This window comes from Coccomyxa subellipsoidea (genome assembly GCF_000258705.1).
Source record: "Coccomyxa subellipsoidea C-169, whole genome shotgun sequence".
Taxonomy (NCBI): Eukaryota; Viridiplantae; Chlorophyta; class Trebouxiophyceae; family Coccomyxaceae; genus Coccomyxa; species Coccomyxa subellipsoidea.
In genome coordinates, this window is record NW_005178036.1 from 1,427,818 (window position 1) to 1,443,326 (window position 15,509).

General features: G+C 53.3%; 4 protein-coding genes across 4 annotated transcripts; 2 read left to right on the plus strand and 2 right to left on the minus strand.

Annotated features, from left to right (window-relative positions):
- Positions 1-1,118: 1,118 nt before the first annotated feature.
- Positions 1,119-6,912, minus strand: COCSUDRAFT_47370 (glycoside hydrolase; the record flags this gene model as incomplete). Its single annotated transcript, XM_005648112.1, has 15 exons — positions 1,119-1,437; positions 1,561-1,692; positions 1,831-2,047; positions 2,271-2,387; positions 2,573-3,413; positions 3,732-3,898; positions 4,190-4,367; positions 4,634-4,725; positions 4,835-4,934; positions 5,115-5,312; positions 5,486-5,594; positions 5,752-5,954; positions 6,183-6,356; positions 6,506-6,618; positions 6,774-6,912. The coding sequence occupies 11 exons, from the start codon at positions 6,910-6,912 to the stop codon at positions 3,210-3,212; spliced, it is 1,677 nt and encodes a 558-aa protein (XP_005648169.1). The 3' UTR covers positions 1,119-1,437; positions 1,561-1,692; positions 1,831-2,047; positions 2,271-2,387; positions 2,573-3,209.
- A 941-nt stretch (positions 6,913-7,853) lies between these two features.
- On the plus strand, positions 7,854-9,445 carry COCSUDRAFT_53412 (hypothetical protein). The gene is made up of 4 exons (XM_005648113.1): positions 7,854-8,122; positions 8,240-8,314; positions 8,472-8,749; positions 8,935-9,445. The coding sequence occupies exons 1-4, from the start codon at positions 7,984-7,986 to the stop codon at positions 9,115-9,117; spliced, it is 675 nt and encodes a 224-aa protein (XP_005648170.1). The 5' UTR covers positions 7,854-7,983; the 3' UTR covers positions 9,118-9,445.
- A 350-nt stretch (positions 9,446-9,795) lies between these two features.
- On the plus strand, positions 9,796-11,613 carry COCSUDRAFT_66018 (hypothetical protein; the record flags this gene model as incomplete). Its single annotated transcript, XM_005648114.1, has 5 exons — positions 9,796-9,896; positions 10,147-10,492; positions 10,640-10,804; positions 11,062-11,242; positions 11,499-11,613. The coding sequence occupies exons 1-5, from the start codon at positions 9,855-9,857 to the stop codon at positions 11,611-11,613; spliced, it is 849 nt and encodes a 282-aa protein (XP_005648171.1). The 5' UTR covers positions 9,796-9,854.
- A 213-nt stretch (positions 11,614-11,826) lies between these two features.
- COCSUDRAFT_47372 (hypothetical protein) lies at positions 11,827-15,135 on the minus strand (the record flags this gene model as incomplete). Its single annotated transcript, XM_005648115.1, has 6 exons — positions 11,827-12,314; positions 12,381-12,834; positions 13,131-13,355; positions 13,800-14,019; positions 14,348-14,613; positions 14,887-15,135. 6 exons carry the CDS (start codon positions 15,133-15,135, stop codon positions 12,172-12,174), a joined length of 1,557 nt encoding a protein of 518 aa, XP_005648172.1. The 3' UTR covers positions 11,827-12,171.
- Positions 15,136-15,509: the final 374 nt, after the last annotated feature.

Here is a 15,509-nt window from a genome sequence, read left to right on the forward strand (position 1 = left end):
CCAGGCTGGCATGCTTACACACTGAGTGAAGCTGAGAATTTTGGATTGGATTTCGAACACGGACCTGCAGCTGCATGTGTGCATGGAGCCGCAGGATGCTGAACCTCTGCTCAAGCCATTGTTGCACATTTGCTGCGTCGAGGCTATCTGGACTCAGTGGGGCAGCCGCCCCGCCAGTGATCCTGTAAAATTGAGTCTCCCCGCCAGTGATCACTGCACCTATGAACGTCCGGCAGCCCTGCACACGCAGATTTGCCATATCATGATCTGAAAAATGGTCCACAAAGCCGAGGTCAGATTCGCTTTCATTAGAATGTCACGCATGCTCACCTGTGCCCATTCTGCCGCCCCCTGCAGCTGTTGGATTGCAGCTTGGGAGTCACCGCCATCCTCAACGACAAAAGCACCCACCAAACCTATGCCAGGAGGTAGTAAAGCAAGGACGCCATCTGCACACACAGCACACACTCAGCGCTCCAGCCCTGCCGATGGGAGAGGACTCATCTCTAAATTGCGTGCTCACCTATTCAATTTTTTCAATTGAGAGTTAGAAGGGAGTACCTATTTCATCTCCCTTCTCCACAGTACTAGACGTTGATCGGAAGAAACTCAGAAGCGCAACACCCTCAGTGGTGATGACACCAGTAAGCCAACCAAAAGACTTTCGTTTCACTTCTTGCAGTAAACGTTCTTGTAGGCCTTTCCATACTAATGCATTGGCCTCTTCCATCAAAACCTGATCAAGACGTGAGTGATTCGGAGGTGAAATTGCCAATTGTTCTGCTTCAAAGCAACTGTATGCTATGTTGATTTTGTATGCACAATTGCTCTACGATAGACATTTATGCATATTTGCATACGTACTGATCACCGCTCTGACTGGTTGGCTTTGGCATTGACGCTCGCACTTTACTCCCTGACCACGCCTGAGCCTGTGCATGTCATCTACAGTATAACGAGGACTGTTGATACAAATTCTGCAGAGGCATCTGTCATTTGCATGTTGATGCTGGTCGAGTGATCTCGATACCACAACTCCCCGTCGAAAGCCAGTTCCGGAAGCCTGCGGTCGTGATGGCCACGGAGCAACAAACGAGCGCCAAGTAATTCTCCAGCGACATTTCTGTAACGTTCTAGATCCTGATCACAGATTTCAACGCAGTCAGCATCTGTCGACCTCCTAACTGCACGGCAGTTGGTTGGGCTGCGTTGAAGGAGAGCTCCTGGCCAGAACTCCTTAGACTGGTCTCATGTCTTCAAAGACCAAGATTGAATCCATCAGTGATGCTGAGACGCCCATTACGGTTGGTGTCCTTGCCTTGCAAGGTGCTTTTCGTGAGCACATAGCCCACCTGAACAGGCTTCCAGGCGTCAAATCTGTGGAAGTGCGCAACAAGGAGCAACTAGCTGATCTGGATGGCCTCGTCATCCCAGGAGGTACATTTCTGATTGCAATTTGTTATGCAGCAGCAGACAGCAACAATGCCAGGTGCATTTAGACTTGAAGTCTGAGCACTGCAGCCTGCAGTCTGAGTGCACTCTATGTGATCTATCGCGCAGGAGAGAGCACAACAATGGCAAATATAGCGCAGCGCTGGGGGCTCATACCGGAGCTGAAGAGTTTTGCGGAGCAGGGGCGGCCAGTGTGGGGCACATGCGCTGGCCTCATTTTCCTGGCAGACCGCGCATCAGGTCAGCATTGCCTCAAATCTGCTCATCCACATGGCAGGGATCGCACTGGCGTCGAATCTGCTCATGGAAGGGGCAGGACTGTAGAAAAATGGAATGTGCACCTGATCCCAACAATGAAAACATGAGTGTCACTTGCAGGTCAGAAGGAGGGTGGTCAGGCATTGCTGGGCGGTTTGGACTGCAAGGTGCATCGCAACTTCTTCGGCGCTCAGATCAACTCCTTTGAGACGGAGCTGCCGGTGCCCCAGGCGCTGAAGGCATTCCAGTCTGGCCCCCAGGGATTCCGAGCGATGTTCATCCGCGCGCCAGCCGTGCTCGAGTCTGGCCCCTCTGTTGAGGTCTTGTCAGAGTACAGGTGGGCCTCCAGTCATCCTGCTGTTTTTTAATGCTGCTGGATCGGCCAGCGATAGGCTGTATGGCAGCATGTCTTGACAATGCCCGGTGATAGGGTTGTATCGATAGGGTTGTATAGAAGGAGTGGGAGCAGCCTGAGGCATGTTTGGAGACTTGGGCAGAGATGCATCTTCAGTGGAGTGCTCAGCAGCTAGAAAAAGTTCAAATTGCTGGTGCAATCACAGGCTGACGCCCACTGAGCAGTCTGCTAGCAATGGGCTGGAGAAGGTAGCAGTGGCTGTGCGATCAAAGAATCTCCTGGCGACTGCCTTCCACCCAGAGCTGACTGAAGACAGCAGATGGTGCGCATTCTGCCTGGGGCTGCACTGCCTGTGCCATGTTGAATATAAACATCCGCTTGGGGAGGCGCTTAGGCTCATGAAGTGCGCTTCTGATGCCGTGCTTATCGATGCAGTAGATGATGAGATTGCTATTGTGCTGTAGTTGTCATTGGTGTTGTATTTGAGCATGGATGGCTCCCTGGCAGGCACAAGGCTTTTGTGGACATGGTGAGGGAGGGTGTGCAGAGTGAAGGAAAGCAGAGGTCATCTTCGACTTCAGGCAGTCTGAACAGCGAAAGGTCTGGGAAGCTGCCAGCAGATCTCCCTGTGTATAGCACGGATGACAAATTGTAGTGCCAGCGATGGCGATGCTGCACCTGCATTCTAGAACTATTTGACACTACATATGGTATGCTGGTCATTGTCTGTAGTATCACCCGAGAAAGGCCTCTGCAGATATTCTGCAATGAACCTTGAACGCATGCGTTACTTAAGAAGCTGGGGCTGGAAGTTTAGCAATATTGATACTGTATTTATTTCGATACACCGACAGATGTAAATCCTAATCCAATTTATTAAAAAACATGCATATTCTTGCAGCTGCAGGAATCAGCTGGCTTCCATCTGCTTTGTCGCATCCATAGGGTGCAAACCTTGCATATCCATGTTACTGGTATAAGTGTTGCTATCAGTACCTCGCACTGGAGCAATGCTGCGGCGTTTAGCAAACAGTAATGCCCATACACAAAATAATACGCTTTATGAGTGGCGAACCCAGAGCCCAGAGGGCCATACAATGCAAAGAATATGATATTACTGAAGCAATTTTGCCATGCGCAGCTGTCATGCGACAGCCTTCTCCTCTGGCTCCACAGCCTTTACCACCTCCTCCGGGACCCGGTCATAGGTTTGCGCGAGCTCGGCCAGTGCCGCGGCTTCGGGTGCCAGCTTCTCCCAGATGTCCGGTCCCCCAATGCGCCACGTCCAATTGTTGGTGGTGGAGCCCGGCAGGTTCATGCGCGCACTGTTGTCCAGCCGCATTATGTCCTGCCCCCATCCCACCGCCCTCAGCGCTCAACCTCACTCACTGATAGATTGGAACCGGGCTTTCATACTCATCAAGCATTGGAAAGTCAATGCCGGTTCCCGTCACCAAGGACATTGATGCCCCGCCTTTTCAGTATAGATACAAGAGCAGTTCTACCAGCTTGCATGAAGACATGAGCGGTAGGTGCAGCACACAAGCTGTCTCCTCTTGCTGCAGGTTTTTTGCGGTGTGACACAGTGCTTCACTTGGCAAGATTGGTCGTGCACTGTCTGACAGGGTCTCAGGGACCACTCAAGCATGACACAGCAGGAGGGCACCTGCATGAGGACGATGGCGGTTTGGGAGACGGAGCTGAAGGCGCTGCGGATGAAGAGCCATGCGATGTCCTCGCCGTCGGTGTACAGGTACTTGAGCAGGAACTCCCTGTCCTCCTCCGTCGCACTGTCCTTCCACCAGCCCACTGCCGTCTCATTGTCATGCGTGCCTGGCCACATCGACACAATGACAGATTACAGCCACCTGCAAATTTTGGCTGAGCGGGCTCTCCTTAGACGAGACCATGGATCAACGATCAGCTTTGGATGCTCGTTAGCCATCTGATTGGCAAGGGGGAGTATAAAGAATGACTGTTGACTGTCATGCAGAGTCATTGTTTATGCTCCTCTCTTGGAGGATTGTGTTAGAGCCTCTGGACGGCCCAGGAATGCTGTGAAAGTGTGGCATGGGGATGTTGTGAGGGTTGAATGCCTGAGTTGGTGGTTAGGATTGGGCTGACCTGGGTAGACGACGCTATTCTCATAGTGGTTGTGGGGCAGGTGCACGTTGGTGGCGCCGCCGCTCCAGGCAAACTGCAGCACCACCATCCCGGGCGCGCCGATGCTCTCCCGCAGATCCACCACATCCGGTGTAATGACGCCCAGATCCTCTGCAATCACCGGCACATACCCCAGCTCCTGCAAGCAGCAATGCACGCCCTCTGTCAATGCATCAGCGGTCCGCATGGCAATCTCATTATATCTCTGACCTGCAGGAAGGCGAATACATCCTTTAATCAATGCAGTGGTTGGCATGGCGATTTCCTTTGAACCTTTCAATCAGTCTTGATTGACCCCTTGCCACACATAATGGATCTTTCAGTGTCCCCAGAGTGATTGGATGGGTTTTGAGCAATGCCGAGTTTGAGGCGGCATTGTTGTATCAAGTCAGAAAGAGGACTCACCCTGTCGAGCGCGCTGAATAAATCCACGCCAGGGCCCTTCTTCCACACCCCATCCATGGCAGTCTCTGCCTTTGCATCCACCGCATAGTACCCTGCATGGCATCTGAGATGTGAGGGGGCTTTTCACAGGGATTTCTTTCGCATGACATCATCCCTCTGTGCAATGTGTGTGAGGTTTGAGGGGAGGCTATGGATGCGCACCGGCAAAGCCCCTGAAGTGGTCGATCCTGACCTCGTCATGCAGCTGGAAACACCTGCTCAGGCGCTGCACCCACCACCTGAAACCATCCTCTTTGTGCGCCTGCATGCATACACAAATGGCAATGACGTGGCCAACTACGTGTTTAATAGACTCATGCAGGAAGGACTACAATGCCATGCTTGACCAGCATGGCGATGCAAGCAACACAAAGGCATCTCACGTGCCCCCGTGGCATTATGGGAATTATCTCCTGTAATTAGCCAGGCTGCAGCGGCATACCTTCCAATCATAGATGGGCGATCCCCAGAGCTGGCCAGTCTCAGAGAATGCGTCAGGGGGGACACCGCTGACTATGAGGGGCTGCCCATCTGCACCCAGCTCAAATAGGTCCTGGTACGCCCACACGTCCGCACTCTGGCCACCCACGTAGATCGGAATGTCCCCCACTATCTTCACGCCCTTAGAGTTGGCGTACGCCTGCACAAGATTAACATGTTGGGTGACTTCAGGGAGACACCACCATGCCAGCGCAGTGAAAGTTTTGCAACGAGACGGGCAGCGTGAGACAACTGCCATGGGCAACACAAAGCTGGTATACTTCTACAATAAATGCCTGCAGAGACAAAGAATCAGATTGGTCGATTCCTCACCCTGACGGCCTTCCACTGCTTGTCAAAGATGTACTGGAGGGTGATGAAGCGCTCGATCTCGACCTTGAACTTCTCCTTCGCCTCTGCCATCGCTTTCTTCTCCCTGAACCTGCACTCATCCCATGCAACCCCTCATGAACATTGTTCTCGCTGCCCTTCCCATCCTGTATGCCTCCTTCCCTTGCAAACCAGTGGAAAGATGTGTCAATTCCTTTCATTCATGGACTGACACCTTGAATTGTGTAAACGCGCCCCCAAGGGAGTACCTGATGGGCTCCGGCCAGAACCACCAGGCATTGCCAACGAGCTCCTCCTCGTCGTGGCTGAGCGCATAGAAGAGGGCGCTGTCTTCCACCCAGGGATTGAGCTGCCTGAAGCCAGCCGCCTCCTCCCTCTGCTGCTTGAACTTGTCCTCCTGCCTCAGGCGATCCGCCGCCTTGCGCAGGAGAGCCCCTTTCACTTCCCTGACCTGCAAATCATGCCACAATCCTCAAACTTGCTCTCATCCGATGATGCACAAAGCAGAGATCTCAGGTTTGATTTCATTCATAAACTGGATAGGGAGCAAGGATCAGAATTGTCTCAGGCAGGTTAGACAGGGATGGGCAAAATTGCATTCAACAATCTTAATGCACTTTAGCAATTCCGTATTTGCTGAACAATGTGCTTTGGTCATGCCGTCGTAGGTATAAAGCACCTTGAAGAAATCGGCAGCAAGGTGTTGCTCAATCACTGGAGGCAGGTCAGCCTCATCCAGCAGGCCCTCCTTGACCAGCTCGTCCAGGCTGATCATGAGGGTGCTGCCACACAGGGCATCCAGGCCAGTGTAGGGCGACCAAAACTCCTCCTCTGGGGGCACCAGCGGCAGCACCTAGAGGGTGTAAGCAACCATCAACATCGCAACATTCATATGCAGCAATGAAGATTTTTCGATGGAAAGGCAGTTGTGAGTGTGGGCGCTGTGAAGCAGCCTGCATGTGCTGTGACAGGCTGATGTGGCAAGGGGGTGGTTGGTGTCACCTGCCACATGCTGAGGCCGGCAGACACCATCCAGTCCACCAATCTGTAGGCCTCTTCGCCAATTTCGCCGACGCCGTAGGGCCCCGGTAGGGATGTGGGGTGGATGATCACACCTGCACATCAGCATGCTGAGTGAGCATCAGGCCTGTATCAGTACATGACGACTAGAATATGCAACACACCTGAATATCCTGCGCAACCATTGTGACCCCTTAAGCAGGCAGCTTGCAAAATTGCATTACGTCAGGGATGCACGTCATTGAAGCACCTGCTCTGCGGTTCTTAGGTGGCCCGCTCGTGCTGCTGCCATAGTCGTCATCGAGGTCTTCGCCAGCCCACATGCTGCTGTAGGTACGCCTCAGGCGCGGCCGCTCAGCAGCTGGCTCGACAGGTGGAGCGCCAGCCATCACTGCCCACCGACCTTGCCTTCTGCTTTGATGCGTCCTTGCGCCTTTCCGACGCCCCTGAAGTGTCATGTGAGTACTCCAAGGGTCATATTTTGCTGTATTTGTGGACATGCTGAGGACTTCGCCATGACAAAACTGATGACAACGAAGAGGAGTCGCACCTGGGGAATGGAGGCAAGAGTTCTGCTGCTGGATGTCTGGAGACTGCAGGGACGCGCACGGTGTAAGGCAGAGCCAAGCACCCTTGACATGGCCTGGTCCAGGCTCCTTGGCAGAAGCCTGCACCCTGTCGGAAAGACGTGCCCAAGCAAACACGGTCAATCACCTGCGATACGTAAATTTAGGACTCAGGCATCTGTTGCAGCGAATCACCTCGATGCCACTTGAAAATAAATGGGTCTCGATTAGGGTGTGGGTGATTAACAAGCTAAACTGAAATGCAAGCGAATCTCTTCCACATCAGGCAATTGCCGTTTTTATAGAAAGCACATATTGCTGTAGAGAGACGCTTAGTTACGATTAGATATTCATGCAAGCCTTCCCTGGCGAGTAGGGGCGCCTTTACACATAAAGATGGGGTGCAGTGTTACTGGGGCTCTCACTAGCTCCCGCGTAACATTCATCAATACTATAATAGATCTGTATTGCTATTGAACACAGAAGTGGCGACGAGCAATAGCTTCGGGACAGTGCTACGGGATGAGTGCGAGGTAAAATCCGCACCTCGTGACGAGCGGCTATGTTGGGTAGCAGAAGATGCTGCACAGATCAAACTGCAACTCCTCGATCAAGGCGGTTCGTTCAGAGCCTGGTTGAGGCAAAGCCCGGACATTCAACCCCGAGATTGTGCCAAGGAACGCCTGAGGAGGACGTGGACCACCGGTATACCCTAGGGCTTCTGACTGAGCAGGCCTGCTCATTTCCTTCCTCTCAGTGAGCCTCTCAGTGAAATTCGTTTTGGTCTGACTCGTGTAAGTGGCCCTAAGAAGAATTTGCTGTGAATCGTCCGGTCTGAAGTAGAGATTTTTTTGCGAACGTACCTTCTCACCTTTCTGTTCGTAGAATCCAGCTATGGCGCAGCCTTATTTAAGTGAAATGCCCCAAGTCTGCGGAGTGCCTGGGACTCCAGCAGTACAGAATCACTTCGACGTCAATGCTGCTGTCCGGGCGCGTGCAGGCGTTTATATTCACCGGGTGAAAAGACTGAAAGGTAGACTTTTTTTCCATCCCTGTTATCACTTTCCCTTCCCTATTATCCATTTTCCTTCCCTGCTACAGCTCTTTAGAGAGCATGTGTAGCTAATGGAAATCAACCTGCACATTGCAGCGGAAGGGGTCGCTGTGGCGGACGAAATTCTCTCTTTGGCAATGGAAAACGAGGGAAGGGCTGTGAACCCTTTTGGTGAGGCCCCACCACCTCATCAGCTTACTCTTATTGCACAGCATACATGTCATGCTGCATACAAGGCCTGACCAGCATTTCCTTGAGAGAATCTCTTCTCTGCTGCTTGCCTTCCGACAAGCAGCTGGTCAAATTTCTCCAATTCCTTATGGTGCAGGGGACCTCGGTGTAGCCGCGCAGCTGCAGCAGCTAAACCATGATATAATGCAGGAATTCCAAAACGTACAAGGGCGCCTGGACAACCTACAAAACAACCTCGGAGACCGCCTGGACAACCTCGGAGAACGTCTGATTGCCAGCAGTAATAACCAGAGCATCCGCATACAGAACATGCGTGCTACCGACGAGTCACACAGGCTACTTCCTCTTCAGAGAGAGGCCGCGGTGCCCAACCCCCCTCCGGCAGGGGCGGGTGCAGTTGGGGAAAGTCCAGTGGTGGGTCATCGCCTGTTGATACGAGAATATGCGCCCCTTGCAGCTTACCTTCAGAAATGCTTCATTTTTTGTCATTCTTCAATGGTTTTGCAAACAGAAGGCATGCAATTACTCAGGAGTGGACAACTTCTTGCGGCAACGAAGAGTACAACCTGGCAGTAATTCAGGCTCATGTCATGTTGCAGGTGATGCACGAGATTCAGGCAGGGGTATTACAGGGCATCTTCCCGCGCAACAGAGAGGAGATGGGTGTGCTGACTCCAGATGATATGACTGCTCTTGAAACCTTCTATGGGCGAAACCCTGGTGGTGGCATTCGAGCCAGACGGAGAGATTTTGCAATTTTCATTGGTACTCTTCCTCCATGAAAGCAGTCCATCAGCGAGGTATGTTTTATATTGAACGCTATTTAGAGGGTGGACAAGAAACAATGGTCTCAATGAGGGTGTGTTCAGCAAGACATACACCATTTTGGAGAGCTGTATAGCAATAGCACTAGAGAATGCTGTAATTGCCAGAGGAAGTGTCATACATGTGAAGCTCTACGTAGAGTATACTAGAGCGTAGTAAGCAGACATGTCCAGATGTGACCATTACGGACAGTGTGCAGCACATTATGTGATGGTGTGCATCAGAATCTGCAACAAGAAACAGTCACTATCATGTATACAACAGTGTAAGTGGGGATGTGCATACTTGGACGGCATGACTCATTTGTGCTTGAGAACAATCTCAGATAGGCTATGCTGCAGCCATGCACATGCACAGTGTGCGTTCATGATCACTAGTGTATTTAGCAACGCCAAACTGACTAGGCAATCCTGTGACCTCCACCCTCACGTCCAAGGCAAGCTGCCCTGTCCATGTAGGCAGGATGCAGTGACGCACACATTTATTTTTCATCAAGCGCACAGGTGGATGTGTTGAACAGCATGAACGAGCAGGAACGCCCTCCCCCGAAACGGACTCCAACTTGCATGCTCCCGGGGCCCTCTTTCTCAAATCATTAGTGTGGCGCTCTTTTACGAACTTTCTGCGTTACTGGAGTCTTTGTAAACTTTGTCTCTCTGGACGTGCATTCGTTCAAGTTTTCAAATCAGCAAGCATGTTCCTCCAGCTTCAAGGACTTCTCTCATCACACTTGAAGGTGGGTTGTCATGCTAGCTGAGGCAAGCTAGCTGAAATCTGACCTTTGTCACATCGTAATTTTCTTGTTCCTCTACAGGCGTTCGGAATATGTCGTTCACTGCTGAAATTCGGTGCCTAGATGTATTGCACCAGCGATTATTCGCTTTTTAAACGAGCAAAATTGTCACAACAATCAAACCTCTAACCTCTAGGATACTGTGCCTGTCTACTCTCACATCGCATCTCTGAGATTTTCCTGCATGTGCTAGGCTTTGACTCTGATGCGCACATGGCAGCCTGCGACACTAAGCAGCCTGAGCAGGATGATCTGTTCAACAGCAGCCGAAGCTGGCACGACTGGGCAGGGCTCGGTCAGCACTGCAGCATCAGACGCAGTGCTTAGCTCGAGCAGGCCGCAGCACACGAGGGCCTTCACAACCTCAGCTTCTTTTAAAGAGGAAATGCGGAACACTGGTAGTGCAGCGGCTGAAAGCTCAACGTCTGAAGCCACTGCATCCAGCACAGCTTCTGCAGCTGGGGTTGCGGCATCACAGAGACTGGCTCCCAGGGGTCTTGCAGCGGCGCCTCCCATCACAAAAGTACTGGGCTTTGCAGGTATGACAATTGTGCTGACACCTTTGCACTTGCAAGCATCAAGATCCTCTGCTGTTGGCATACCTGAAAAAGGAAGGTGCTGATCAGCCATGCTCCGTTGTTATTGCATCAGGCCAGAGAAAGTGAGTAATCCTGGGTGCCTGGCAGGTGCAATCCCCTTCCTGGCGCTGTCGCCGCCCATAGCCCAAGCGCTGCCGATGCTGCCGGCGGAGTTGGTAGCCAATGCTGCGCTGCTGCAGATCGGCTATGGGGCCACCATCGCATCCTTCCTGGGAGGCATCCACTGGGCCATGGCCATGGCAGAGTATGGTGGTGCGTGCCAATCCCAGTATCCTGAGGAGCTGTACAAGAGGATCTACCAAGACAATACCTCCTGGTTGACATTCATGGCACTTACCTTCTAGTGGTTTATCCTATAGCTATGCAGCCGAGCCAAAGCTGCGCATGGCAGTCATACCCATGCAATGCCCACAGCCTGTCAAGAATTAGGCAATTGAGGACAGCAGCATGTGGCAGTCACAGCAGTATTTAGTGGCCGCTCGCGCATGTGACGGCTGCGCGCCGTGCAGGGCGGGGCCTGAGCGCGGTGGTGCAGGCGGAGCGCTACCTGTGGAGCGTGACTCCCTGCCTCATGGCCTGGCCGGCTGTCATGCTCGCGCCCGGGCCGGGGTCTCTAATCGTGGGGACAACCCTGGGGGTCGTCTATGCGGTAGACCGCCACTTTGCGGCCAAGGCGCTGCTGCCAGCCTGGTACTGTTTCAAGTTGTCCATACCAGCCTTACTGTCTTGCACAAGAAATGGGGGGAATGTAGTTCAGGCACCCACAACGGCAGACAATCACAAGCCAGTAATAGGCCCTGCTGCCAGCCTGGTACTGAGGGCAGCCTATTGCTTCAGCTTTGCAGATATGCACAGGAAGATAAAAGTATAGATCAGATAGCTGCAGACAGTCAAAAGCCAGCAAGGTTTCATGCACACTATCCATGAAAGATCTTGTTCCATACAGGTACATGTCGCTGCGGCTGCCGCTTACACTGGCGGCCGTCACCGGCATGGGCTGCACTCTCGCCGCCTCACTCCTCTACGGCGACCGGCCGCGGCCCCGGCAGCCCCACGCCTGAAACTCAGTATAGAGCATGCAGTACTGCCACCGTGCCACTGTGACAGAGGGACTGGGGTAGGCATGCAGCACGGACAGGTCTGTTATCGCAATCGTTTCATGTCGGGTTGTAATAGCGGATATGATGGTGGGGATGGAGGTGAAGGTTTACGCTGACGCCATACTCTTCTTGGTTGGGCCTAATTCTGAGGTGGCTGCACATATTCTGCATGTAACAAAGTACTACTTCATTAAACACATTGTATAGTATATGTAATGTTTTGCGGGCAGCGAGAAAATAATCAATGATATAGGCTCATACACAGATCAAACAAATATGCCAGGTGGCGGCGACATGCTGTACAGGCAAATCTAAGATTCAAAGCAAAATTGTGATGCGACAGCCGGTGTCATTCAGCAACACACTATAGTCAACAAAGAGGGTCCAAATTTATGAAAAGAATCGCCATATCAAAAGCACACGATCTGAACAACGCCACAATGAATAAACGAAGCTGAGGTCCTGTATAGAATTGTCGGCAACAAGCTGGGGCCCTGTAAGGGGCTGTCAGCAAAAACATCACTTGTTTCTGTGGCCCCCAGTCCACTTGTTCTTATGGTGCTGCACCCTGTGCCGCTGTTGCGCCGGCTCATACAGGTCAGCACGTTTGGACCTGTTTCCTGCTGTTGCTGGCTCATCCAGTAATGCAGCAGCCCCTGTTCCTGCCACGAGAGTGGCACTCCCATTGAAAGGCACATGTTCCTCCCTTATATGAGGAGGCACATCACCTGTCCTTTTAGAAGGTACATCATCCTCCCTGAGAGAAGGATCCTCCACGTCATCCACACCCTTCTTCTCGCTACCCCTCTCCTTCAACCCTAGTAGATCCACTAAGTCTGCGCTGACACCTCCGTCACCCTTCGCGTCACCCCCCCTGCTGGACACCTCAGCGCGCGGTTTTACACCCCCGGCCCCTGCCGGCGAGGAGCTGCGGCCGACGCCCACAGAATCATGTATTGCTGCAGAGGCACTGGCGGGCGGGAAGGCCTTGGGGTCACTGTCAGCGTGCCAGTAGGACAGCAGAGGGAGCGCATGAGCAGGCAGGCAGGCGGTGCTGCTGCAGGTGTTGAACACTGCATCAATGATGTCGATGACCCGGCCGAGCGGCGAGCCCGGCACCGGCTGGTGGCCGTTATGGCCCGGGTAGCGCGTGTGCAGCGACATCGACTTGCCAACGTACTCCTGCGCACCCACAGCAAACGCTCCTTGCACCTCTATTTCCCTCACGTGCATCCCTTGAGGCTAAGCAGGACATTCCATGCCTCCCAGCCACTGGCCTGCACATCAGTCTGCCGCACTCCGCTGCTCCATGCCCAATCCATGCCACACTTGACTGTATTCATAAATTGTCAAATTTTATTCGATCCCCACACGCATGCCTGCAATGCAAATTTTTCCTGCACTTAGAGACCTCTGCCAGATCTATGCCTGCGTGCTCCCTGTGCGGGCACAGGGGGAAGCAGATTTAGGGGCCGCACCTCAAAGTAGGTGTCATTGACGGGGGCATCGTTGGTGAAGCAGCCAGGGGCGTTGTGCGAGCCCGGCCAGTGCGCGTCCCACCACCCGAGCGGCTGGTCGTACATGATGTTGTCTGGGGCGCCGCTGTTGTCCTTGCGGATGACCAGGCGCAGCACGCAGAAGGCCCATATGTCGCTCAGGTTCTCAAAGTCCACCACTGTGAAGTAGCCGTTCGGCCTGCACACCTGTGAGAGCATGGCCAGCGCTGAGTACATATCAATCTGACAATGCACCGCAGATGAGTGGCTACATACAGCGCTATCTAGGGACTTTAAGACATTCTAGACGTGCAGAGCTCGACTGCGGGCACTATGAACAAAGAGAGTCTGAGAATTCCTGCAGCCTTTGCAATTCATGACGCCAAAAGTGCAGACGCAATAAATTTTGGAGCTGACAGGGCCTGCTCTTTGCCTTCCTCTGTCACGTCCGTTCCAGGGACAGGCCTCTGACCGGCTTGATTTCACCTCTGGTATGACCACACTGAGATACATGCATTCCTCTCGTGAATCAAGTAGATATCCTCATTGTGGGGCAGTTTATTGCAGCATGCATGGCAGGGATGTGTTAAAGAAAGGCCTGGCTTGGCCTGGGGCACAACAGACACATGATCCCAAATAGCCAGACAAGACAGGACCCCCAGTCCTGGGGCGTGCCTTGTCAACGATGTCCTCTTTGAGATTGGGGTGGTCCAGGGGCATGGTCATGGTGGTGGCCAGGATGCGCTGCGCCAGGGCCGAGCGCTGTTTGATGTAGAACACATGCGCGTTCATCCAGCGCATGGCAAACTGGTAGCCCACCCCCACAGTCACGCTGTACACGTCTTGCATCAGTACCGTGTCGCCGTCAATCCTGCACATGAGATCATAACTACATCACTCATGCGCAACTCTGAATGCCACTGCATGTGGTGGTCTCATGCAGGGTGCCTGATCCGGTGATGGAGGCGTCGTCCACCATACACTAGCAGAGAAAAATGCAATACTTATTGGTGCTTCTGTCTTGGAAGCCAGAACTTCTAAGTGAATTGTCAGAGTCGCAATCAATGGTTTCACACCCGTGACAACCACGGTGAGCTCCACAAAGAAGTCCGGACAACCAAGGGCACAATGATATGAAGCTCGCAGGGAACGTGACATATGATCTTGAGGTGCCGTTGAATTAAGAAATGACATCGCACCAGAGGCCGCCATGGTTGTGCAGCAGGATGTAGCGCACGAGGTCCGAGTAGGAGGCCGGCTTGCCCTCGGGAACTGATGCCTTGATGGCTGCCTCAGAGCCAAAGTAGGCGTCCCCCTCCATTACAGTCCCCTTGACCTCGGCGCCGTAGTCGAACTTGCGCACCCTTACGTTCAAGGCAAACCCCTCGAAGAAGGGGCGTGTGTCATTGTTCACGATGCTGGCCGGGTCGTCCGCCCACAGAATCAGCTCCGTCTTGCTGAGGTCCTGCCATTCAAGGAAAACATCATGCATGACTTGGATTTGCAATCCTCACGCTCACCAAGGGGCAAGCTTACTGAGTAACCCGAGACCACCGACTAGGGTAGGGCTTCAGGTGGATGGCATCTGCCTAACGGCCCGGCATGACGGTACAGCTGCCACCACTGCCGCCAATCACATAGTAAGCCAGGGTGCCGGGTGAGAGAAATCACCGCAGAGAGCGCCAGTCAGTGGGAGGGTGTGCTGGACCGGTGTGTGTGCTGATTTGGGGGAACACACCTGCGTGAGGAGGTAGGCTTTGAGGCTGAGGAGGTTGCCGCGCCAGTCGACGGGGTCCAGGTGGTTCAGGTACTGGTGTATGAGCAGCCGCGGCGGCCGCTCGCACAGATTGGCCTCGGACAGGCAGTCCCGGCAGCGCGCGGATGCCCGCCGCGCCCACCTGTAGCCCTCCGGCACCGTGCACAGGTTGCCGCTGCGCGCAACTTGCACGCTCAGCACCCCCTCGGACAGTTGTGACTGCGTCCCCATTGCAGAGGGACGTTGAGGGACAGGCGGGCGACAAGCTGGATCAAGATTGTTTTGGATGGCTGTGGAGCTGAGACTGCAGGAGAGGCATCGTCATCGATGTAAAAATTGAGGTCTAAGTAGGATCAGTCTTGGGGAGTCTTGTCAGTGGTCACCACCACCACTGGGTGGGCGCATGCTTTGAGCAATAAAGCGCAGGCTGGCCAAAGATCCTGTGCATCATCGAGGACACTCAGATGGACATCAATGATCTCCTCACCTGCCCCATTTCACCTCATCCGTTTCGGTCCCAAAGCCAGATTTGTAGAACGAGCAAACGTCTTGCGCATCGGAATCAGTCTCTTCTAGACGTCTCTCCTGTGGCCTCCTCAGCTCAC